The 18,796-nt window shown below is 39.1% G+C and overlaps 2 protein-coding genes across 3 annotated transcripts in view; one reads left to right on the forward strand and one right to left on the reverse strand.

Annotated features, from left to right (window-relative positions):
• Window positions 1-2,425: 2,425 nt before the first annotated feature.
• rab20 (RAB20, member RAS oncogene family) lies at window positions 2,426-11,577 on the forward strand. Its single transcript, XM_041806258.1, has 2 exons — window positions 2,426-2,855; window positions 8,350-11,577. The coding sequence occupies exons 1-2, from the start codon at window positions 2,666-2,668 to the stop codon at window positions 8,949-8,951; spliced, it is 792 nt and encodes a 263-aa protein (XP_041662192.1). The 5' UTR covers window positions 2,426-2,665; the 3' UTR covers window positions 8,952-11,577.
• Window positions 11,578-11,631: 54 nt separating this feature from the next.
• Window positions 11,632-18,796, reverse strand: part of col4a2 (collagen, type IV, alpha 2) — a 92,706-nt gene continuing 85,541 nt past the window's right edge. For both annotated transcript variants that reach the window (XM_041806253.1, XM_041806252.1), the window contains exons 43-48: window positions 17,625-17,723; window positions 17,395-17,541; window positions 17,195-17,311; window positions 16,669-16,860; window positions 14,903-15,189; window positions 11,632-12,798 (exon numbers count right to left, since the gene is read on the reverse strand). In XM_041806253.1, coding sequence (XP_041662187.1) covers window positions 12,544-12,798; window positions 14,903-15,189; window positions 16,669-16,860; window positions 17,195-17,311; window positions 17,395-17,541; window positions 17,625-17,723 — 1,097 coding nt within the window. In that variant the 3' untranslated portion in view covers window positions 11,632-12,543. The remainder of the gene's footprint in view (window positions 12,799-14,902; window positions 15,190-16,668; window positions 16,861-17,194; window positions 17,312-17,394; window positions 17,542-17,624; window positions 17,724-18,796) is intronic.

An 18,796-nucleotide genomic window follows, 5' to 3' on the forward strand; every position in this document is an offset into this window, starting at 1 on the left:
GATCTACCAATAAAAAGCAGGTCTGTGTCCAAACAGGAAGTCAATTAGCCTTGGGTAAGGCTGTATAAGAAGGGCAAAATAGCGGAATTTTAAAATGCATAAAAAGGGTGTGATTACTGGTGATTAACTACAGAATTTCTGTCTCTAAAAAATCTAGTTTCCCCAAGATAATGAGGACATTTCTTGAGAAATTACCAAATGTCCCTGCTGTCTTGGGAAAATGGAAGTAAAATAACGTATGTATGTTCTACTGTATTGATTTTGATTAAAAAAGCCAAAATAAGCAGTGTTTAACCTATTGATATCAAAGCATTGATTTTACTTACTTATTTTATTAATTGTAATTATAAGAGTTACTAATAATCCCCAGCCCTCATCCACAATAACACAATTTTACATAGGCCTAGTCTTTTTTTTTCCACATTGTGTTAATACTGATGTATATTGATCTCACTGTAAGACAAGATCATCCCTTAGCTGTTATTATTAAATAACAATTAAAGCGGGACAAGAAAGACAGCTTTGGAACAGGAGTCGGGTTCATGGAAAAGAGTCGATTCATAGAATCGATTCGTCCGCGGACAAACGACTACTGTCAACTCCGACCAAAATAACAGACTAACAGGCTTTACAGCGTGTAGCTTAGCCAACATTATAGCTACAAGAGCTTAGTTTTAAAGGCAAAATAACAACAGCTCCTTCACTTTACCTTTTTCGTTCAAAAAGAGCAAAGTGGCGACTATCGACAGCGTAACTGTAATCAAGCAAAACGCGAGCATCTGGATGTGTAGCGTAGGCATGTTGTCATTCATTTTACACTCCCATTAAAGCCACCGAAACGCGAAGCTGCTCCACGACCGTGGACCCCTCCTGTCTAACCCCGCGTAGTTCTTCTTACCTAAACAGGACCCGCGTTTCAACGCTGGCAACTGTACACAAATGGTCCTAATCATGAGGTGGCTTCACCCACAGAGCGTTACAGGAAGAAATGGAGCGTGCTACCTTCAAGAGCGCCTCGGAAACGTCAAATTCTGAGGTTAAAACCTTTTAACCGTCCGCTAGCTGCCAAACGGGAGTTGTGCCGGATTGAATAGTGATGTGGGATGCTGATGCCCCTAACAGGAATTCTATTGATCCTTACAAACAATGGTGTCGCCGCTGTGGGATAAAAGGTTTGCTGAACTGTGCTGAAAAATAGGTGTGAAACATCCTGACAAATACAAAAAAATATATAGAAAATGATAACAAGAACAGCTATGAGAGTTTAGGAAACAAAGGCTTGGATTTATTTCTACATCAGAGGAAGTTTTCTTGTACATTTTTAAAATAAAATTGGCACTGCCACCTCGTAGAGATGAGGAGAAGAATACATTGAAACTACACTGTTGATAAGGCCTATACTGTAAGTGATTTTAATCTTCCTGATGTTGCTATTCTTTGAAGTTTTTGTTTGTTTAAAATAAGCTGTATAATCTGTTGTTTTAACTAATTTTTACAATAAGTAATCATTTTACTTTAAAAGAGCAACAATAGAGGTTCTGGAAAAATACCACTGTGACCATGAACAGTGACAGGGCTACTTTTATCCAAAATCCTCTACATTTTCATTATCTTCTCAAGTGCCAAATAAACATGAACATAATATAAACTAACATAACGAAACATTAAAGTATTACTATCTAAGCATGTTAACATGTCCTACTTTCCGACTGTAATTGAATGCAACACATAATAAATCTGGAAATGTTTAGAAATGTTAAAGATTAGCGCCAAAATATAAAAGCCTACGTTGAAAATATATGGCAGTAAGACTATTAATTGTTCATTAAAAGTTAAACACTTGTTTGAGCGAGGATTTCTATTTCATCTAAATTCAGCTTCTCCTATAATTCCGTAAAACGACAGCTTTTCTGGGATTTTTTTCTTCTCCTTTAACATTATTTATTTTTCCCCACTTTCCTCCGACTTGTTTGCTCCTTACTTAAGCTCAGCTCTGAAACATGTAAAACCTATGACCTATTTATGAGATTCAGTGTGACAAATTGGCCCTGAGTTTAGCCTTGTAGCCCCCCTTCATTTACGCCAGAATATACGTTAAACACGTCCTTTTATCATGTCTGGTCCCTGACCAACAGATATTGCATTTACTTATTTGTTTATTTATTATTATTTCGATATTTATACAAAAATAAATAGTTTCTTTGGTAGTCTGAAGGTTTTCTCACGGTTTGATAAGTCCTGTTTTATGAGCCTTTTGCCCTTATTCTCGTCAGAAGGCCACATCTTGGGTATTTGTTCCCCCTTTCGTTCTATAAATATAAAGGTTATATTTTCCAAGATGTTAAAAAAAAAACAAGAACAGACTGGTGGGGGCAGTAGCCTGCCAGTAAATGAACCTGACAGTCATAACCCAGGGTAAAACTACGCCCTAATACGTTTAGCACCGCGCACTTCCTGTTTCACCTCAATTACTTTACTAAGTTTCAATTCAGTCAACAGATTGAGAATGAGCCAGCAAGGGACAGTTATGGAGTCGCAAAGTACCGTTGGTTCGTAACATGGCGATGGTCAGAGTGATTCGCGATCAATCGGAGGTTAATATTACGAAGTAGACCGCGTTTCCTCACTGAAATAAGCTCCCCCGAAGCGGAACCGAACCAGCACCATGCCCGAAGTGTCGAAAATGAAGAAGCCCGACGTCAAGGTGGTTCTCCTGGGAGACATGAATGTGGGGAAGACGTCGCTGCTCCACAGGTACATGGAGAGGAAGTTCAAAGACACCGTCAGCACCGTCGGAGGGGCGTTTTTCCTCAAACAGTGGGGACCTTACAATATCTCTATCTGGGACACAGCCGGTAATATCATGTTTTTATGATTTTCTTCACACACTGTTCAACTGTCATGAAGTTCCATTCCTCCGTTTCACTGTGTTTACCTGACGAGCCGTGAACTCGCCACCTGAGGCAATCGCAGGCATGTGATCGCCCTGGCAGCCAGTCTGCCAGTTTGTGAATGTTCGTTCCCATGTAATCTACAGATAATGTTCCAAATTATAGAGTCAGAACTAAAAACAACATAAAAACCCTGCAAAGAGTAGCGGAATCAAAACAATAGAAGTTAAAGCAGATTACAAAAATAGGATAATCCATCACTTCCTCAGCATAAACAACTCGTAAAACAATTTAAAAAGTAATCTCCTAATCTATGCTCAGCCCCAAACTTTTCCAAATAACCCCTGGGTTAAGCATCAAGTACAGCCAAAATTTAAAACATTTTTGTTAGGATTTTTTTACACTTCAGTATGGAGTTTAAAAATACAAGAGATGTCCAATCATGATATGACGTGTATAAAAAGACAAGAACCACACACCTTGCTTATAAGCTTATCTGCTTCCTGTCTGTTTTGCTGCAGTGATCCTACAGCTTTTTTTAATTAAAATGAAAAGTGCTACATAATATAGGTCACTTCTCTGTTTCTAGTTTGCTGAACAGCACAGATGTTACAATCACTGTTCACTGCCATTTACTGAATTGCTCAATACTGGACCAGTGTGAACTCATCAGAGCTATTCCTGTTTTTGTGAATCTGCAGTTGATCACACAGAGCACACCAAGCCATTTAAATGTACATACCAGTCTGAAATAGAGGCTTCAGAAGTAACAACTACTCAAAAAACAATATGACAAGACTGACACTTGAGTGTTAAGTATCCCACAGTGGAATGAAACACAGTAGCGAGAGTGCTACAAACATAACAGAGAGAGAAACCAAATTAGTTCTGAAATTCTATCAATGACTGATAGTTTTTCATAATTACTTTTAATCTTTTTTCCTAGAATTTTAAAATCTGCGATATACTTCATGCATTACAAGTTACTGCCTCATTGCCTTAAAATTGCTTCCATCAGACGCCAAAAAAAAAACAAAACAGGAAGAATTTGTGAGACTTTATGTCAGAATTGGATTTCGCAACGGAAGCAATGACAACAAAGGCATGTCCTCTAGTACCTGTCTTTTATAACCTGAAAGAGATGCATCAAAAAACATCAAAAAAGTATCATTGCTTTTAGCAAGGGATGCACGGATTGAAAATCAGGGCTGATACTGATGTCTAAAATAACTATTAAGGCGATTGTCCATACCAATACTGACATTTTTTAACCTTGCATAGCAGATGGATTAGCCCGTTTACATGTTTCTCACTGGCGAACCCATCTTGCAAAGCTCCTACCTGAACCACTTTGGGCCCAGTTAGAAAGTGACAGGACCAATCAGCGACGAGGGGCAGTACTTTCTGGCATGGCAGGGTCATGACATATGCAAGCAGCAACAAGAGGCCAGTGCAATTGTGGCGGAAGACATCAGCGTGGATGCTGCTAAAGCGCCAGTTTTACCAGAACTTGACAACATTTCTTCGTTAAAAGAAGTACAAAGAACAACAGTGAGTTGTTTCCTTTTCAAAAGATGGATGTGTGAAACAAATCCATCTGGCATGCCAGGTTAGACACTTTTTCATCCTTTCTTTTGGTGTAACACTCCCACTATGCCAACATTTTATTCAAGTATTGAATTGAAAGTGAAGCAACACAGCAGATCAACATCGGCTGCTAGTATCTGTTCATGCCACATTATTTGCCGAAAGCTGGTGTTTGTCAACAGGGTCAGTACTAGGGATGCGCTGATGCATCATTTTAACATCATTATCAGCCAATACCAGCCCTGTTTACAAACATAGGCCATCAGCCAAATTATGTGGCACGACCAGATATCAGTCACCAACATTTATCTGTTGTGTCCACTCAATTTTTCTATGCTGGGATCTGGTTTATCTAGCTACTGACTCAAATAAGAGATTTTTTACAAGACAGGAAAAGAAATTTATGTGAAAAACTGTCATCGAAATTCATGGTAAAATTAATCCAAGGAGTGTTATACTTAAATAAGCAAAGACATTTTTTTTTTTTACCTTAAACATTGCTATCCATATTGGCCCTAATTCTCTGCATGGGTGCATCTCTAACTAATATCAATCTTAAATCAGTAAGTGTGCATCCCTGCCTTTAGCTAAATGTGGAAGGATCTTAAACCACTAGGGATGCTCGGTATTGGCTTGATATCAGTATTGGCAGATATTAACTAAAAAAAGCAACTCTTAGGATCAGCAGATAACATTTCTGCTGATATTTAAAACCGATACTTTGGCTGTGAATATCCACATTTCTCAATTGTAAATTTTGCCATTTGTACTAATAAGTTAATAATATTTTAGGCTAAACCAACAGACCTATGCCAGTTGAGGTGTTTTTCTATGTTCATTCTCAATCTTTAAACTTCTAAGCATTTTTTAGTATGAAAGTTTGTTTCTTTGTTCATCCTTATATTTTAAGATTTGTTCAAAGGACTGAAGTTTTAGTTATGAAATACATATTTGAATATCGGTAGTGCTATTTGCTAAAATTAATCTGTACACATTGAAAATTGTCAAAAAAAATCCAGTATCATGTATCCCTGTGAATTACTAAAATTACCCATGATGCCTGGGTATGATTACCAAACTTTCACATCGTTTTGTAGAAGCAGCAAAATTAATTCTAGTTTAAATGTCGCCTTCAAATCAATTGTTACAAGTTAAAAAGTATTTAGGATAAACATGTTTCAAACACATGAAGAGGTAAATGTCTCAGAGCATGAAGACATAAACTGTGATAATCACTTTTGATTTTTAAAATGTATTTATAAACTGTTATCATGATACTGAACTAATGTATTGCACAATGCATTTTTTATTGAGAAATCTTAATTTTTGTAATGTTTCTTTTATTGAAAACATGTTTAAAACCCATGATATAAAAAGAGGACAATGCTGCTCTGTGTGCATGTCTTTATATACTGAATCATATTGAAAATTAATTGAACACATTTTACATATAAAAAGGTCCTTTTTTTTCTTTGGCCCTTATGTAGGATTACAACATCCCTAATGAGTTACTATGAATTTTCTCTGAGTTGGCTCTGACAGGAAGGATTTATTGATTCATCCCATTCCTGCTGAGAAAGACTTTACATTACACTGTTGTGTAAACACGAATAACAGTAAACCCTCCTCCACAAATACAGTCATCACAAAAGTCCACACACAGACAGATAAGAAGAGCGGCTCTATCAGCACTGAGATATTTCCTCTCTCTGTTCCCAAACCCTCTGACCTCTGACTGCAGGCTGTTGGTGTGATTCAGTCAGAGCAGAGAAATGCAGGATCAGCACTGAGTCATGTCAAGGCTTCTGTTACACCGACTGAACAGCAGAGACGATAAAACTCAGAGTGTGGGTTTGAAGAGAAACCTGTCGTATGTTTGGCACAGCACGTTAAAAACATCATGTCAGCTGCTTATTTCCCCCTGATGCTGCTCGTTTTACTTAAACAGGAGACTCATAGACCCATGAAGGCACTCAGACTGCTTGACTTGTTCCTCTTATTAGTCACATGACAGAGTCGTGACAGGAAGACTTGACTCCCCTTGCTTTAACATGTCTTCCAAAATTACAAAAAATTGTGTTTTTCAGAAGCACATGGAGGATTGAGTAAGGCGTTTTTGTTTTCTTTGTAATTTATCAAAAAGGTGGAAAAAAAACCCTCCTAAATCAGCCCTTCGGTTTATTCTGATCTTTCCCCCTTTTATTCTAGTTCAAGGGTATTTTTTAGTCTTAGGTTTAGTCTTGCTACTGTGTCTTAAATTGCATTGATTTGTTGCTCTGTTTGAAGTTGTACATGGTTGTATGTTTGAGTTTGAGCTGTAAGTTTTAAAAAAACATAAGTTTTTTTGACACAAAACATTATGTCAAAAAGATAATGATCAAAATATTTTCATCACACTTAATGGTTAGTTGTACTATACCTTTAAAAAGTATTCACCCCCTTGATGTTTTACCCTTTTATTGATTTTATCAAACAGTCATGGTCAATATCATTTAATTTTTTTAACATAAAAAACCTATTTCATATCAAAATGAAAACGTATTTCTTCAAAGTATTGCCAAGTACATAACACGTGTAAAGTGCATTAATATTCACCACCTTAAAGTCAGTATTTAGTAGATGCATCTGTGGCTGCAATCACAGCACTGAGTCTGTGTGGACACTACAATTTTACTCCATTCTTTGCAAAACTGTTAAGCTCTGACACAAATTCTCTTTTGGACTGGTGTCTGGGCTTTGACTCGGCCACTCCAGAACATTCACCTTATTGTCTTTAAACCATTTCTGTGTAGCGTTCACTGTATGCTTCATTGTCTTGCTGGAAAATAAATCTTCCACCAAGCTGTTGTTCTCTTGCAGACTGAATAAGGTTGACATCCAGAATTTTCCTATATTTTGCCGCTTTCATTTTACCCTCTACCTTTACAAGCCTTCTATGGCCGGCAGCAGAGAAGCATCCCCACAGCATGATGCTGCTGCCACCGTGCCTCACAGTGAGGATGGTGAGTTTGTGGTGATGTGCAGTGTTTGGTGTCTGCCAAGCATAGCGTCTTGTCTAATGGCCAAAAGCACCATTTTGGTTTCATCAGACTAAAGAACTTCCTCCCACTTGACCATGGAGTCTCCCATATGCCTTTGGATGATCTCTAGTTGAAATTGATTTAATACAAGTTTTCTTCAATGATGGCTTCCTCTTTCCCTCACTCACATAAAGCTTTGACTGGAGAAGAACCTGGGCAACAGTTATTGTATGCAGAGTCTCTCCTATCTTAGCTGCTGAAGCTTGTGACTCCTTCAGAATAGTCATAGGTGTCTCAGTTTGTGAGGACGGCCTGATCTAGGCAGATTTACACATTTGCCATATTCCCTCCATTTCTTGATGATGGATTCAACTGAACTCCAGGTGGATGTTCAGTGCCTTGGAATATTTTTTGTATCCATCACCTGACTCCTACTTTTCAATAACATTTTCTCTGAGCTGCTTGGAGTGTTCTTTTGTCTTCATGGTGTAATGGTAGCCAGGAATTGCATCAGATTTGCATCAGCCCCTCTCCTGAACATATTTGATAAGGCTAGCCAGTAAAGGATAATTTATGCAGTTTATTTAGAAAGTAATTTTCGTCAGACTTGCATTATAAACCTGGATCTGAGTGTGGTCAGTTTAATGCTCCAAGAGGCAAAATAATCAAACACAATGGCCTCTTTTCAGACTCCTGCATATTTTAACAACAAAGGTTGTTTTTGTTTTCAGACTGCTGACTGTCCTGCACAGTTTGTCTCTGTACTGTTTTCTTTTTTCTGTTGTGTATTTCTCTTTAAAGTGTGGGTGTTTCTAGAGGATCAAGCTGAGGACACTGTCATGTCTCCTCAGGTCGTGAACAGTTCCACGGGTTGGGCTCCATGTACTGCCGAGGTGCAGCCGCCATCATCCTCACTTATGACGTCACTAACTGGCAGAGCCTTGCTGAGCTGGAGGAGCGCTTCCTGTCCCTGACGGATACAGCGAACCACGACTGTATTTACGCTGTAGTGGGCAACAAGGTGGATCTCACTGACACTAAAGCCCAGCTGTCCCAGGACTCAGATGTGGCTACTAAAGAGCGAACTGAGCTTGAGGAGGAGAGGGCCGAGTCCCAGGTGCTGTCAGCCGTTCCCACACCTCCTGCCTCCCCTGTATCTCTCTCCGGGGTGACGCTGCAGAAACAGGTCAGCACCGACGACGCAGTGGCTCTTTATGGGAGGATCCTGCGCTACAAAGGCCTGGAGGAATCCAGCAGCCTGCCCGCTGAGAAGATGTGCTTCGAGACGAGTGCCAAGACAGGGTACAACGTGGACACTCTATTTGAGACACTGTTTGATCTTGTGCTGCCTTCGATTCTTAGGAAGAGAAATGAGAACCAGGAGTCTCCCACGGTGGACCTGGAGGAGTACAGAGGGGGAAATAACAAGCGGGCCAGATCTACCTGCTGCTAGGACAGGAGAAGCTCACACATGCTGGGACTTCTTTTGAAAGACAATCTGAATAAGTTCACACTGTGATGATCATACTTTATGCTCTGACTGAAACCCACAGCATCACTGACCTCTAAGGATCACTCTCACTGCAGACACACATTCTCGAATCTGTGAAGAAAGCCAGAATAAGCAACTATCTTCATTTTCATAGTGTCAAATGACATTTCAAGTGAGGAAGGGAAATAAATATGTGTGTATATCAGTGATTGAGTAGAAACCTAACACACAGATGACTGATCTGCAATCACCTCCCAAAAATATTTCCATTTCATAGCAATAATAATTTGGGGTGTAATGAGATACTCAATTCACAAAACATATCATGATACCTATTTTTGATGCATTTTTTTCAAATTGATGCAAATTTCAGAAAAAAGGTGATTGTACAAGTTTGAAATAAGCATTTTTCTTGTTTTTATTTACACATTTAAGTCGTACTTTTTAATTTCAATGTTGCATGGTTGCAGATATAAAAAAAAGCATTTTTATAACTGTCACTTAAACCACATTTATACCAAGTTGCAAGCTCAATACAGTTTAGTAGGGTGTGTAAAGTTGGCAAAAACAGCCCATCTGTACATCCCTATTCAAACATCTTTCTATAGGGGCACCAAGCATATCCATCAGACTCTAAATACTGGGGCTACACATTGCAAACTACACTGCAAACTGTTGATTAGTGCAAAGAATCTTCACATGCAACATTCCTCAATCTGGCATAAAATGCTGTTAGATTAAAAAAAGTCGATATACAGTTTAGCTAATAAATCCAGTGTGTTACTGGTTAGAACCAAATGACAACTTAATTTAGGAGTTATGAGCTATTTTAGTGATGTTATTTCCAAACAAGCCAGTTACAAGAGCCAGCCCTTCTATGTGATTAAAAGGAGTTCGCTCCCATTTAAGAGCTGGATTCCTTTATTCTGATTTTGTTTTGTTTAAAAGATGTTAAAAAGCCAAAATTGAACAAGACAGTCTGGCTGCAGACCGCCACTCTCAGATGCTTGCCTCTGCACACTATCGCTGTCAGACTCCACCACTGTTAGGACAGAAATGCATGCAAAAATATAAAAAATGAAAATGGGAATGCATGAAAAAGCTGTCAAAATAAAATCGACTTACACTTCTGGTTAAGTTATGGGGGGATTACAGAAGGGTGGGTTTGAAACAGGCTGAACAACAGTAACATATTTTTTATTACAAACTTTGACACATAAAGTAGCTTACTTGACCTGCAAAACGAATTCTGCCACATAATATGACAGACTAAATGTGCTTGCAGAAAAAAAGCTTGGCCTCCACTAATGTAGCTAAAGCTGGTCACTGTGTAACTACTTCTAAAACCGTCAAATTACATCACTATCTGTAATGTGGTGTGTCTCACTGTGGTGGTCTGCAGGAAGGGGCGTCTCTGAGCGAAAGTCTGAAGCAAGAGCCCTCTCAAATGGTACCAAATGCAAAGCTGATTAGGAGCAGAAAAACACTTTTATTACTGAGTAGAGCTGAATAATCCAGATCTGTAAAAAGAGTTGAAATTCCCATCACCAGCAAGACATGAAGGACAGTAGTTTTGGCAAGATCTGTGGTGCAGTGCTTTGAGCCAACAAAGGATAAAGAGCCTATAGCTCTCTAATAAACAGGCCTTTTTGCACACTTACATTCAGCTGCTGCTTGACACCAGGTAGTAAGGGTCATTATTAAATTATGATGAGGGATACAGAAAGATAGAAGGCAGCACCGCCAGCTCTATTCATGTCATGCTTGCCACCTAAAAAGAAGCATACTACTCAATGATGTGAAACTAAGGGGATGTAGAAGTGGGGGGACAAATAGCTGCATATAACCTCCACTACACCCCAAGGAGAGATTAGAGTTTATTGTAAGAAACTGTGCCAAATTCTTCTGAATCAATCCAGTCTGCTTGGTGGAAACGAGCGATTCTTCCCCTGAAGAGTGGACCTGGACAGGCAGCAGTCCTTTGATTGGTCAAAAGAATTGTCACTTTACAGACATCTTGCTTTTGTGATAAACGGCTAAAGCTAAGAAGAACAAAACCAGAATGCTGGATGTCCTCTATTGTTGCCCCTTTTAAAGGTGCGGTTGGTTGGCTGCATCAATTTCTATTGAACCATCTGGAAGGTTTGGTGGAAATGCAACAATAAAAGTACCACTGCTTAAGCAACTGGCATCCAGTTAGAGCAGAAAAGGCACATAGTGCCCTCTGCTGGTTGAGAAAAGCATAACATCTATTTTTGTCAGCTTGCTTTAAATTGTCCATATTTCTTTTGATGTTTTATCGTATTGAGAGGTATCATTGCATCCCTAAAAAAATCAAACACTGCTTTTTGTTAATGTTTTGGAGCTCAAACCATGAATGAAACTGCACTAACTGTTAGTGTGTCAATGTATTGCACTGCTTTTTACATTTCCACTGCCAGAGTTTTCATACTACTTTTGTTTTCTGTCCTGTTCTTTCACAAGCATTGTTTGTTTTGCTTCATACATATTGAACATTTCAATTAATGTGTATCCACATAATGAACTTTTAATATGCTGTTATAATAAAGTTTTTTTTTATTTTGCACTCCTTTTGCTGAGCTGGTAAGCTTAAAAAGAAATAAACAAACAGAGGCAGAGGTAAACAAAGAACATTTAATCTTTACAATCCAACGAAATGATCATATTATGAAAATTACTGTAATTATATTACAAGCTAGACAAATGTTTTGGTGGCTTTTCAGTCTAATCAGGCTGTTTGTTTCCAAACATGTGAATCTAGGTGAAGCAGACCATTTGACCTACTTTTCTTAATTGTGTAAAAAAAGACTAATCTGATCCAGGATCAGTGACCACAGCAGACATTTGATACAGATAGACCTTTGATCCAGACTGTTTACATTGTGTCCTGTTGGCGGTTCAATAACTAGTACATCTGTGAAGGCAAATGAGTGCATCAGGAGAGGGGAGGGGGTCAAGTTTATTCAGCTGATATAAATACAAATAGAGTCAGTGCATTGTGAATGAAACTTGTGTATGAAAAAGAAGGAAATCAAGGCGATTTAAGCTCATCTAGGCAGATTAGATCAGAAATATGTTCATATTATAAAAACAGGTTCAAAAGCAAGATAATTCTGTCAGAAGTATGTTTCAACCATCTAATGCAGCAGTGTTAGTGGCTTTATGTTGGGCAGCATGCCTCAAACATTAAAAACGTAGATAAACTGAAGCAGTGCATACATAAGGCGTCTTTGGTTCAGCTGTATTTTAACGTCTCTGAATGATAACATGAGTGTCATAGTAGCTGAGGTAATAAGTTAAACAGTAAGCACCAATCCACATTTATTACAAAAATACTCAATTTCCCATAATGCTGTTGACTTCATTATGGCTTCTTCTCATCTGGGACTCTAAGCTCAAGGCACAGCAGTCTTTATCTCTGAGCTTTAAAGGACAGTTTCTCATTTACATCAATGTTAAGGCATGGATACAGAGATGTCACCAGACCACTGTGAAGATTTCTTTCCGTCCACAATAAATGGGGAGTTTGTTTTCAAAGGTTCTTCATGCAGACCTGACAGCGGCTGATGCGCGTCAGGAGCTGGCCTGCTTTGAGTGTCTCTGATGCCGGGTCGGCGTGGAATGGCTGCTCGATGGTGGTGAGCCAGAAGCTGTGCTTATTAGCAAAGTAGTGGCATGTGCCTTTGGCTCCATTACACTCGAGGAACGGCGTTGTGCGGAAGTCCTCCAGGCAGGAGCCAGGCGATGACAAAGATTGACCCCCGCCTTCGTTTCCTGCTGCGGTGTGCTGTGAGGACAAAGTGAGGGGGAGAGTTGAGGCTGGTGGGAAATCAAATTTACACTAACAGTAGATGTAGACTCACATAGTACAGCAACCCGACAGTGTCAGTTAATTCTCTGTGGCCCAACAAATACATCATACAACAATCAACAATACATCAATAAACATGGTAGAACAGACAAAAAAGGGAAAATATAAAGACATTTTGAAATAGGAAGACACCACACACCATTTTCTTGTGTTAAAGAAGGTAAGCTTAACACATGGGCTGGCTTTAAAAGAAATTATTAGGCATATTGGCTACATGGCAGCTTTCCTGCCACGTGTTTGATTCCAGCTGTTGACGTCTGGCACATGTCAAACCACTCTCTCTCTCTGTGTCTTGTGCTCTATAATGTAATAACACATAAAATAATATTTATACTCAGATTCTCCTGATTAAACTAAACAGCGATAATCCTAGAATTGAAGTCTGTACATGACTAGTCCCTTAAGATTGAAAAACACTGAATAATTCAATTAATCCCATATTGACATCTCTGTGATTTAGGGTGGTAATTGTGAGTTTTTTTACAGTCCGTTCAGCGTTTTCTGCTTGTTAATCTGACTGATATAAAAATAAAGAGTCTGTGTTGCTGGAGACTGCAAGCAAAGTTTCATTTATATAAGTTATTAATAGTGCTTTTCTTTCAGTTAATTTCAGTTGTTCATGTTCAAAAATGACTTTATTTTACCTATTTATTTAAACTCTACAGTCCACCGCTACTCTGTTAATATGCGCAGCACTTCTGCTCTTCCTCTGACAGCTTCTCTCTCAGGTTCCTGATCTTATATTAGTAATTTAACTAAACTTTTCATGCATAACACATTAATGTTTGGCAATGTCTCACTCAGCATGAAGTGATTAGACTACAACAGATGATCTGCATGAGGAGGATTGTTGCGCATATGTTACGATCTCAAATTAAGGTGCAGAATAACTTCCAAAACGTCAACTGCATGAAAACTGTTAAAAATGAATATATATAAAACACTTTAGCGAATGTTGTCTACCGTAAACTCTGGTCAACTGTAAGCGTAGGACACATGAAGACAATGTCAGAAAGCAAACACCACATTGTATTTTTTGTATGAACTTTAGAAATAAAAAAATCACTGCGTTTTTAGCGCTGCTGTCATGCAGCATCTCCTTGTTTCTTCCAGAAAATCAGTAAATTCAAGAATATTACAGACTTTGCCTAGCCCGTGCAAATGCACTGTAACAAACACTAACTTCAGGGGGTAATCTATAAATGATCAGAGGTCCCCAGGTAATACTACTCCAATGCGAGTAGTGCTATAGCAGTTCTTAATTAATTACATCTGTGAGCAGCACGAAATTAAGGAACAACCAAGTAGGAGACTCTTCAAGGAAATAGTATTTTCTCTCATGGTCAATAATAGACCAGATAAAGGAAAAATCAGAGGTACAGGGAATCAAACTTATAATGACAACACCTTAATGGGTTTATACAGAGTCCTTTAGGGACATAGCCAGAAAATACTCTTTAAAAACTAAGTTTTAGGTGCAACTGGAAGCACTCTTATGCACCAGCTACTACCCTGTGAAAATGAGAAAGTCTCTCGTGACCACGAAAAAGTAACAACATGCACCAGGAGGTTTGTGTCATCCTTTCTCATGACGTGAGCTTAATGTCTTCTATCTGTGTAAGCTTTAAGTGTCCCTTAGAGATCTCACGCTTACAGAAACATGACATAGACTCTAGTGAAGGTCAAGCTTCAATAACTGTTCCCACATAGCAGCTTGTGTGTGCCTGTTCATGAGACCCCCCTCCTCTTTTTGTTAACGCCCACCCCTCTCAGTCCGTACAATCCATGTTTGTATTTCAGGAATTTTGTGGATCTCCAATCCAAGAGTTTTTCTCCTCTGAATTAACATACTCTTATGTTTGAAACCACAAGGAAAAAGGTTAAGGATGATCATCACACATGCTGCCATATCAAACATTAGCACTGACAAAAGTTTCAGTTTGAGGCAGTCTTTACAACCTAAATACACACTGTAGCTTTTTAATCAAAGTTGCATCAAGGTCTCATAACAGAAACCCACCATCAGGAAGGAGTATCCGATCCACAAGCTGCGCCAGCCTGCAGGACACTGTGGGATGCTGGTATCCTGGCTGTGGACTGCGATGGCGATTGATGGAGCCTCACACACAGAGCAGCGGCTGATGTACGGTTTGATCTCCTCCTCTTCCACGGGCATCATAGGAAGAGGAGCTGTCGTTGACAACCAGTAGGACTTATCATTTCTGCTGGCGTAGTAACAGAGGTCTCCGGGGTTGCAGTAGAGGAAGGGCATGGTGTTGAAGCGAGGGAGGCATGAGCCAGCCAGACCTAAACACACCATCAACACAATTATACACACAGCAACAAAGATATTTACAAAGTTTGAGCTTTAGAACCTGTGAAAGGAATTTAGTCTCAATTTACTCAACAGAGCTCCTGCTAATTGGTGCTAGTCTCACAATTAGAGGAATTAGGACCACCTGAGTGAAGTGAATGTGTTTCAAGTGATTGTAGTATAAAGGCACCTGTGTCTGGAAGGTCCAATCACCAGTTAATCAGTATTCCTGGCTACCATTACACCAGGAAAACAAAGAAAACTCCCAGCAAATTAGAGAAAAGGTTATTAAAAAGTAAAAGTCAGGGGATTGATACAAAAAAAAGTCTTAGGGACTGAACATGCCCCGGAGTTCGGTAAAATCCATCATCAGGAAATGGAAGGAATGTAGTGTATGTGTAAATCTGCCTAGATCAGGAAGTCCTCACAAACTGAGTGACCGTTAAAAAAGAAGACTAGTGAGAGATTACCCTGAGATGTTACCCTGGTTCTTCACCAGTGCAAGCTTTATGACAGAGTGGCAAAGAGAAAGCCACTGTTGAAGAAAACTCATATCACATCCCAACTAGAGTTCACCCAAAGGCATGTGGGAGACTCCATGGTAGTTCTTTTGTCTGATGAGACCAGAATGGTGCTTTTTGGCCAACAGACTAAATGCTATGTTGGACACCAAACACTCCACATCACCACAAACACACCATCCCCACTGTGAAGCACAATGGGAGTAGCATCATGCTGTGGGAATGCTTCTCAGCAAATACACTTCTGTGTACTGGCATTTGAGTGCCTCTAGTCTCCTGGAGTGTGCTGGTGTCTAGGTTTGCCTCTGTATCTCTCTATTTACTTGGTTCTTATGTCATTTTCATGCATGTTGCATCATATTTGTCAAAACCAAATTTGACTTGACCTACAGTCCAACATAGTGTCTTGTCCTCTGGAAATGTCGGCCAGTTGTTTGGTTTGACAAAGAAGTAATTGTTTTAAGATTTTGTTGCAAAGCCTCACCCAATTTCACAATTTGTGCTGAGGTAATCTCATCTTCAGTAACAACTTACTTGAAGATGTGATGTGACTTTCGGAGCAGATTTTCTGACCACAACAAATGTCCTCTCTTACCCTTCATCCCTGAGTTCCTCCCGCCCTCCAAGAACAATGATTCTACAGTTAATTTCAGCACCCCAAATCTGATTTGGAAAGCCTCCTCATAGCACCCCTGAGTAGGTCAGACCAGGAGGTATTTGACACAGAAACTGTTTTAATTTAAAATAAGGCTTGTTCTGAAGTGCCTAGTTGAATTATACTTGAAAAGGCAGTATAGTAGCACAGCTGAAAAATGCTAAAGAAGACCATGATGGTTAAAAAAAGATAGCAGCTTGTTTTCCTTCTTTTGTATCAGTGAAACATCCACTTGTAATTTAAAGTAAGGGCATTTGCCAGATGTAAAGCTTTAAAATTAGCTAACTCAGACGTACCCAGGTCCTGATTGTGGGCCATTTCCTGTCCCTCCATGTACAGCAGACTATACCCGTCCCACAGTTTGGACATCCCCACAGGACACATGGGCGTCTCCTCTGTTTGGCTGTGTTTCACCAGCAGGTATCCCACACTGACACTGCGGCCTGGCATACCAGGTAGGCCTGGGAGACCAGGGTTGCCACGTCGACCTATTAAGAAATTAGAGCTTTAGAGATGGGTTTATCAAATTAAAAGCAACTGTAAAGTGGCCAAATATATCTTTCAATAAATGCTACATAGTACTTTCCAAACCTTCTCCTAATCTGTGCTCAGATTATTACATAATAAACAAACAAACAGGAATGTTCTTGGTCCCTGGATCAGTTTTCAGAATTTTGCTTATTCAATTATTTAACCCACTTAAATAAACTAACAATCAAACCCTCTCTGTGGCTGGCTCCCTCTTCAATCTCCACCTCCTTTTAATCCTCTAATCCAGGATTATTAAACTAATTCTCAACTAGCCCACAGAGTCAGACACACCTTCCATGCCTTGCAGACCAGGGTGGCCCATTGATCCAAGCTCTCCACGGAAGCCTGGCGTTCCAGGTGTACCACTGATCCCAGGCATACCTTTCTGTCCAGTGGGTCCAATAAAACCTGTGAGGTGAGAGGACGCAGACGTGATGCTGAGCCACACTGCCCACTCGAAAGATAAAAACTGTTTTAGTAGGATAACTAACCTTCATCTCCAGGGGGGCCCTGTGGTCCTGGTTCACCTTGGGTCCCATGTGGTCCTCTGACACCCTGTGGTCCTGGAGGACCACGCTCTCCAGGGACTCTGATAGGAATTGGAAGAGGACCTCGGTTGCCTGAAGGTCCAGGGAAACCTGCAGCACAGAAAAATCGCTTAATGGCAGAAAAAACAACACAAAAGCAGAGTTTGTTTCTTCCATCAGAGCTTATTATTTACCTGGGATTCCAGTGTTTCCTTTAGGACCAGATGGCCCTCTCTCCCCCTTTAAACCAATCTGCCCAGGAACTCCCATCAGCCCCTGCTCTCCTTTCACTCCTGAAAATGAGAAAAAATATATTAACACTAAAGGTAGCTTACAATCACAATTCTTAGATGTCTACAAGTCCATGCTTACGAGAATATCATGGCACAAACTTTGATGTAATAATAATAATAATAATAATAATAATAATAATAATAATAATCACAATGATAAATTAATGTATGAAGTGCTTTTAATCAAAGTGCTGAGCAAAGATTTAAAAGAATGGGAGTATAAACAAATGACAGTTCAAGACATTTAAAAATCAAAAGTCAATTAAAAACACACGTTAACCCTAAAGCCTAGTTTAGGCCAAAGATTCATGATGCAACAAGAACGTTTTAGAACAATGTCGTAGTTGCAGTTGCAGCTTTCCGATAGAGCTGTAGCAGTTTGAATCAAACAGTCTGATGATGTTACCTGTGATTCAGTTCATCTAATCGTAAACAGTTAGTTTTTGGATGATGCTAAGCAAATAAATGAGAAAAAAAATCTTATTTTTAAAGGCCATAAATGCCAACAAATATTTGTTCAAAATAGAATACTTCATTTGATAAAATCATGTTGTGAATTATGGAAATAACTACATCTATTTTTTTTTTTTTTTTTTACTTTTCACACAGTAACTTTAGCCACATAAAAACTCCTATCACCTCAATCAGCCACAAAAAGAGCAGGAGATACAGTGCTATACTAGCTAATTAATGAAAAATTACAGGCTGCAGTGGCTGATATCGACCTTCAAAGAAAGCCATTATTTCTAGTACATACAGTTGAAACCAGAAGTTTACATACTCTATATAAAAAGGCACATAAACTTTTTTTTTCTCACCGTCTAACATTAAATCAGATTAAACTTTTCCTGTTTTTGGTCAATTAGGATTACCAAAATTATTTCTATTTGCTAAATGCCAGAATAATGAGAGAGATAATTTTTTAGACAATTTTTTATTATTTTCTTGAGAGTCAGAAGTTTACATACATTTCATTAGTATTGGTAGCATTGCCTTTAAACTGTATGACTTGGGTCAAATGTTTTGGATATGCTTCCACAAGCTTCTCACAATAGTTTGCAGGAATTTTGGCC

The sequence above is a fragment of the Cheilinus undulatus genome, linkage group 15 (assembly GCF_018320785.1).
Source record: "Cheilinus undulatus linkage group 15, ASM1832078v1, whole genome shotgun sequence".
Taxonomy (NCBI): Eukaryota; Metazoa; Chordata; class Actinopteri; order Labriformes; family Labridae; genus Cheilinus; species Cheilinus undulatus.

Coding starts and splice junctions, on each gene's coding strand:
- rab20 (XM_041806258.1), top strand. CDS start 2,666: ATGCCCGAAGTGTCGAAAATGAAGAAGCCCGACGTCAAGGTGGTTCTC. Junction 2,856..8,349: donor CTCTATCTGGGACACAGCCG/GTAATATCATGT, acceptor ATGTCTCCTCAG/GTCGTGAACAGTTCCACGGG.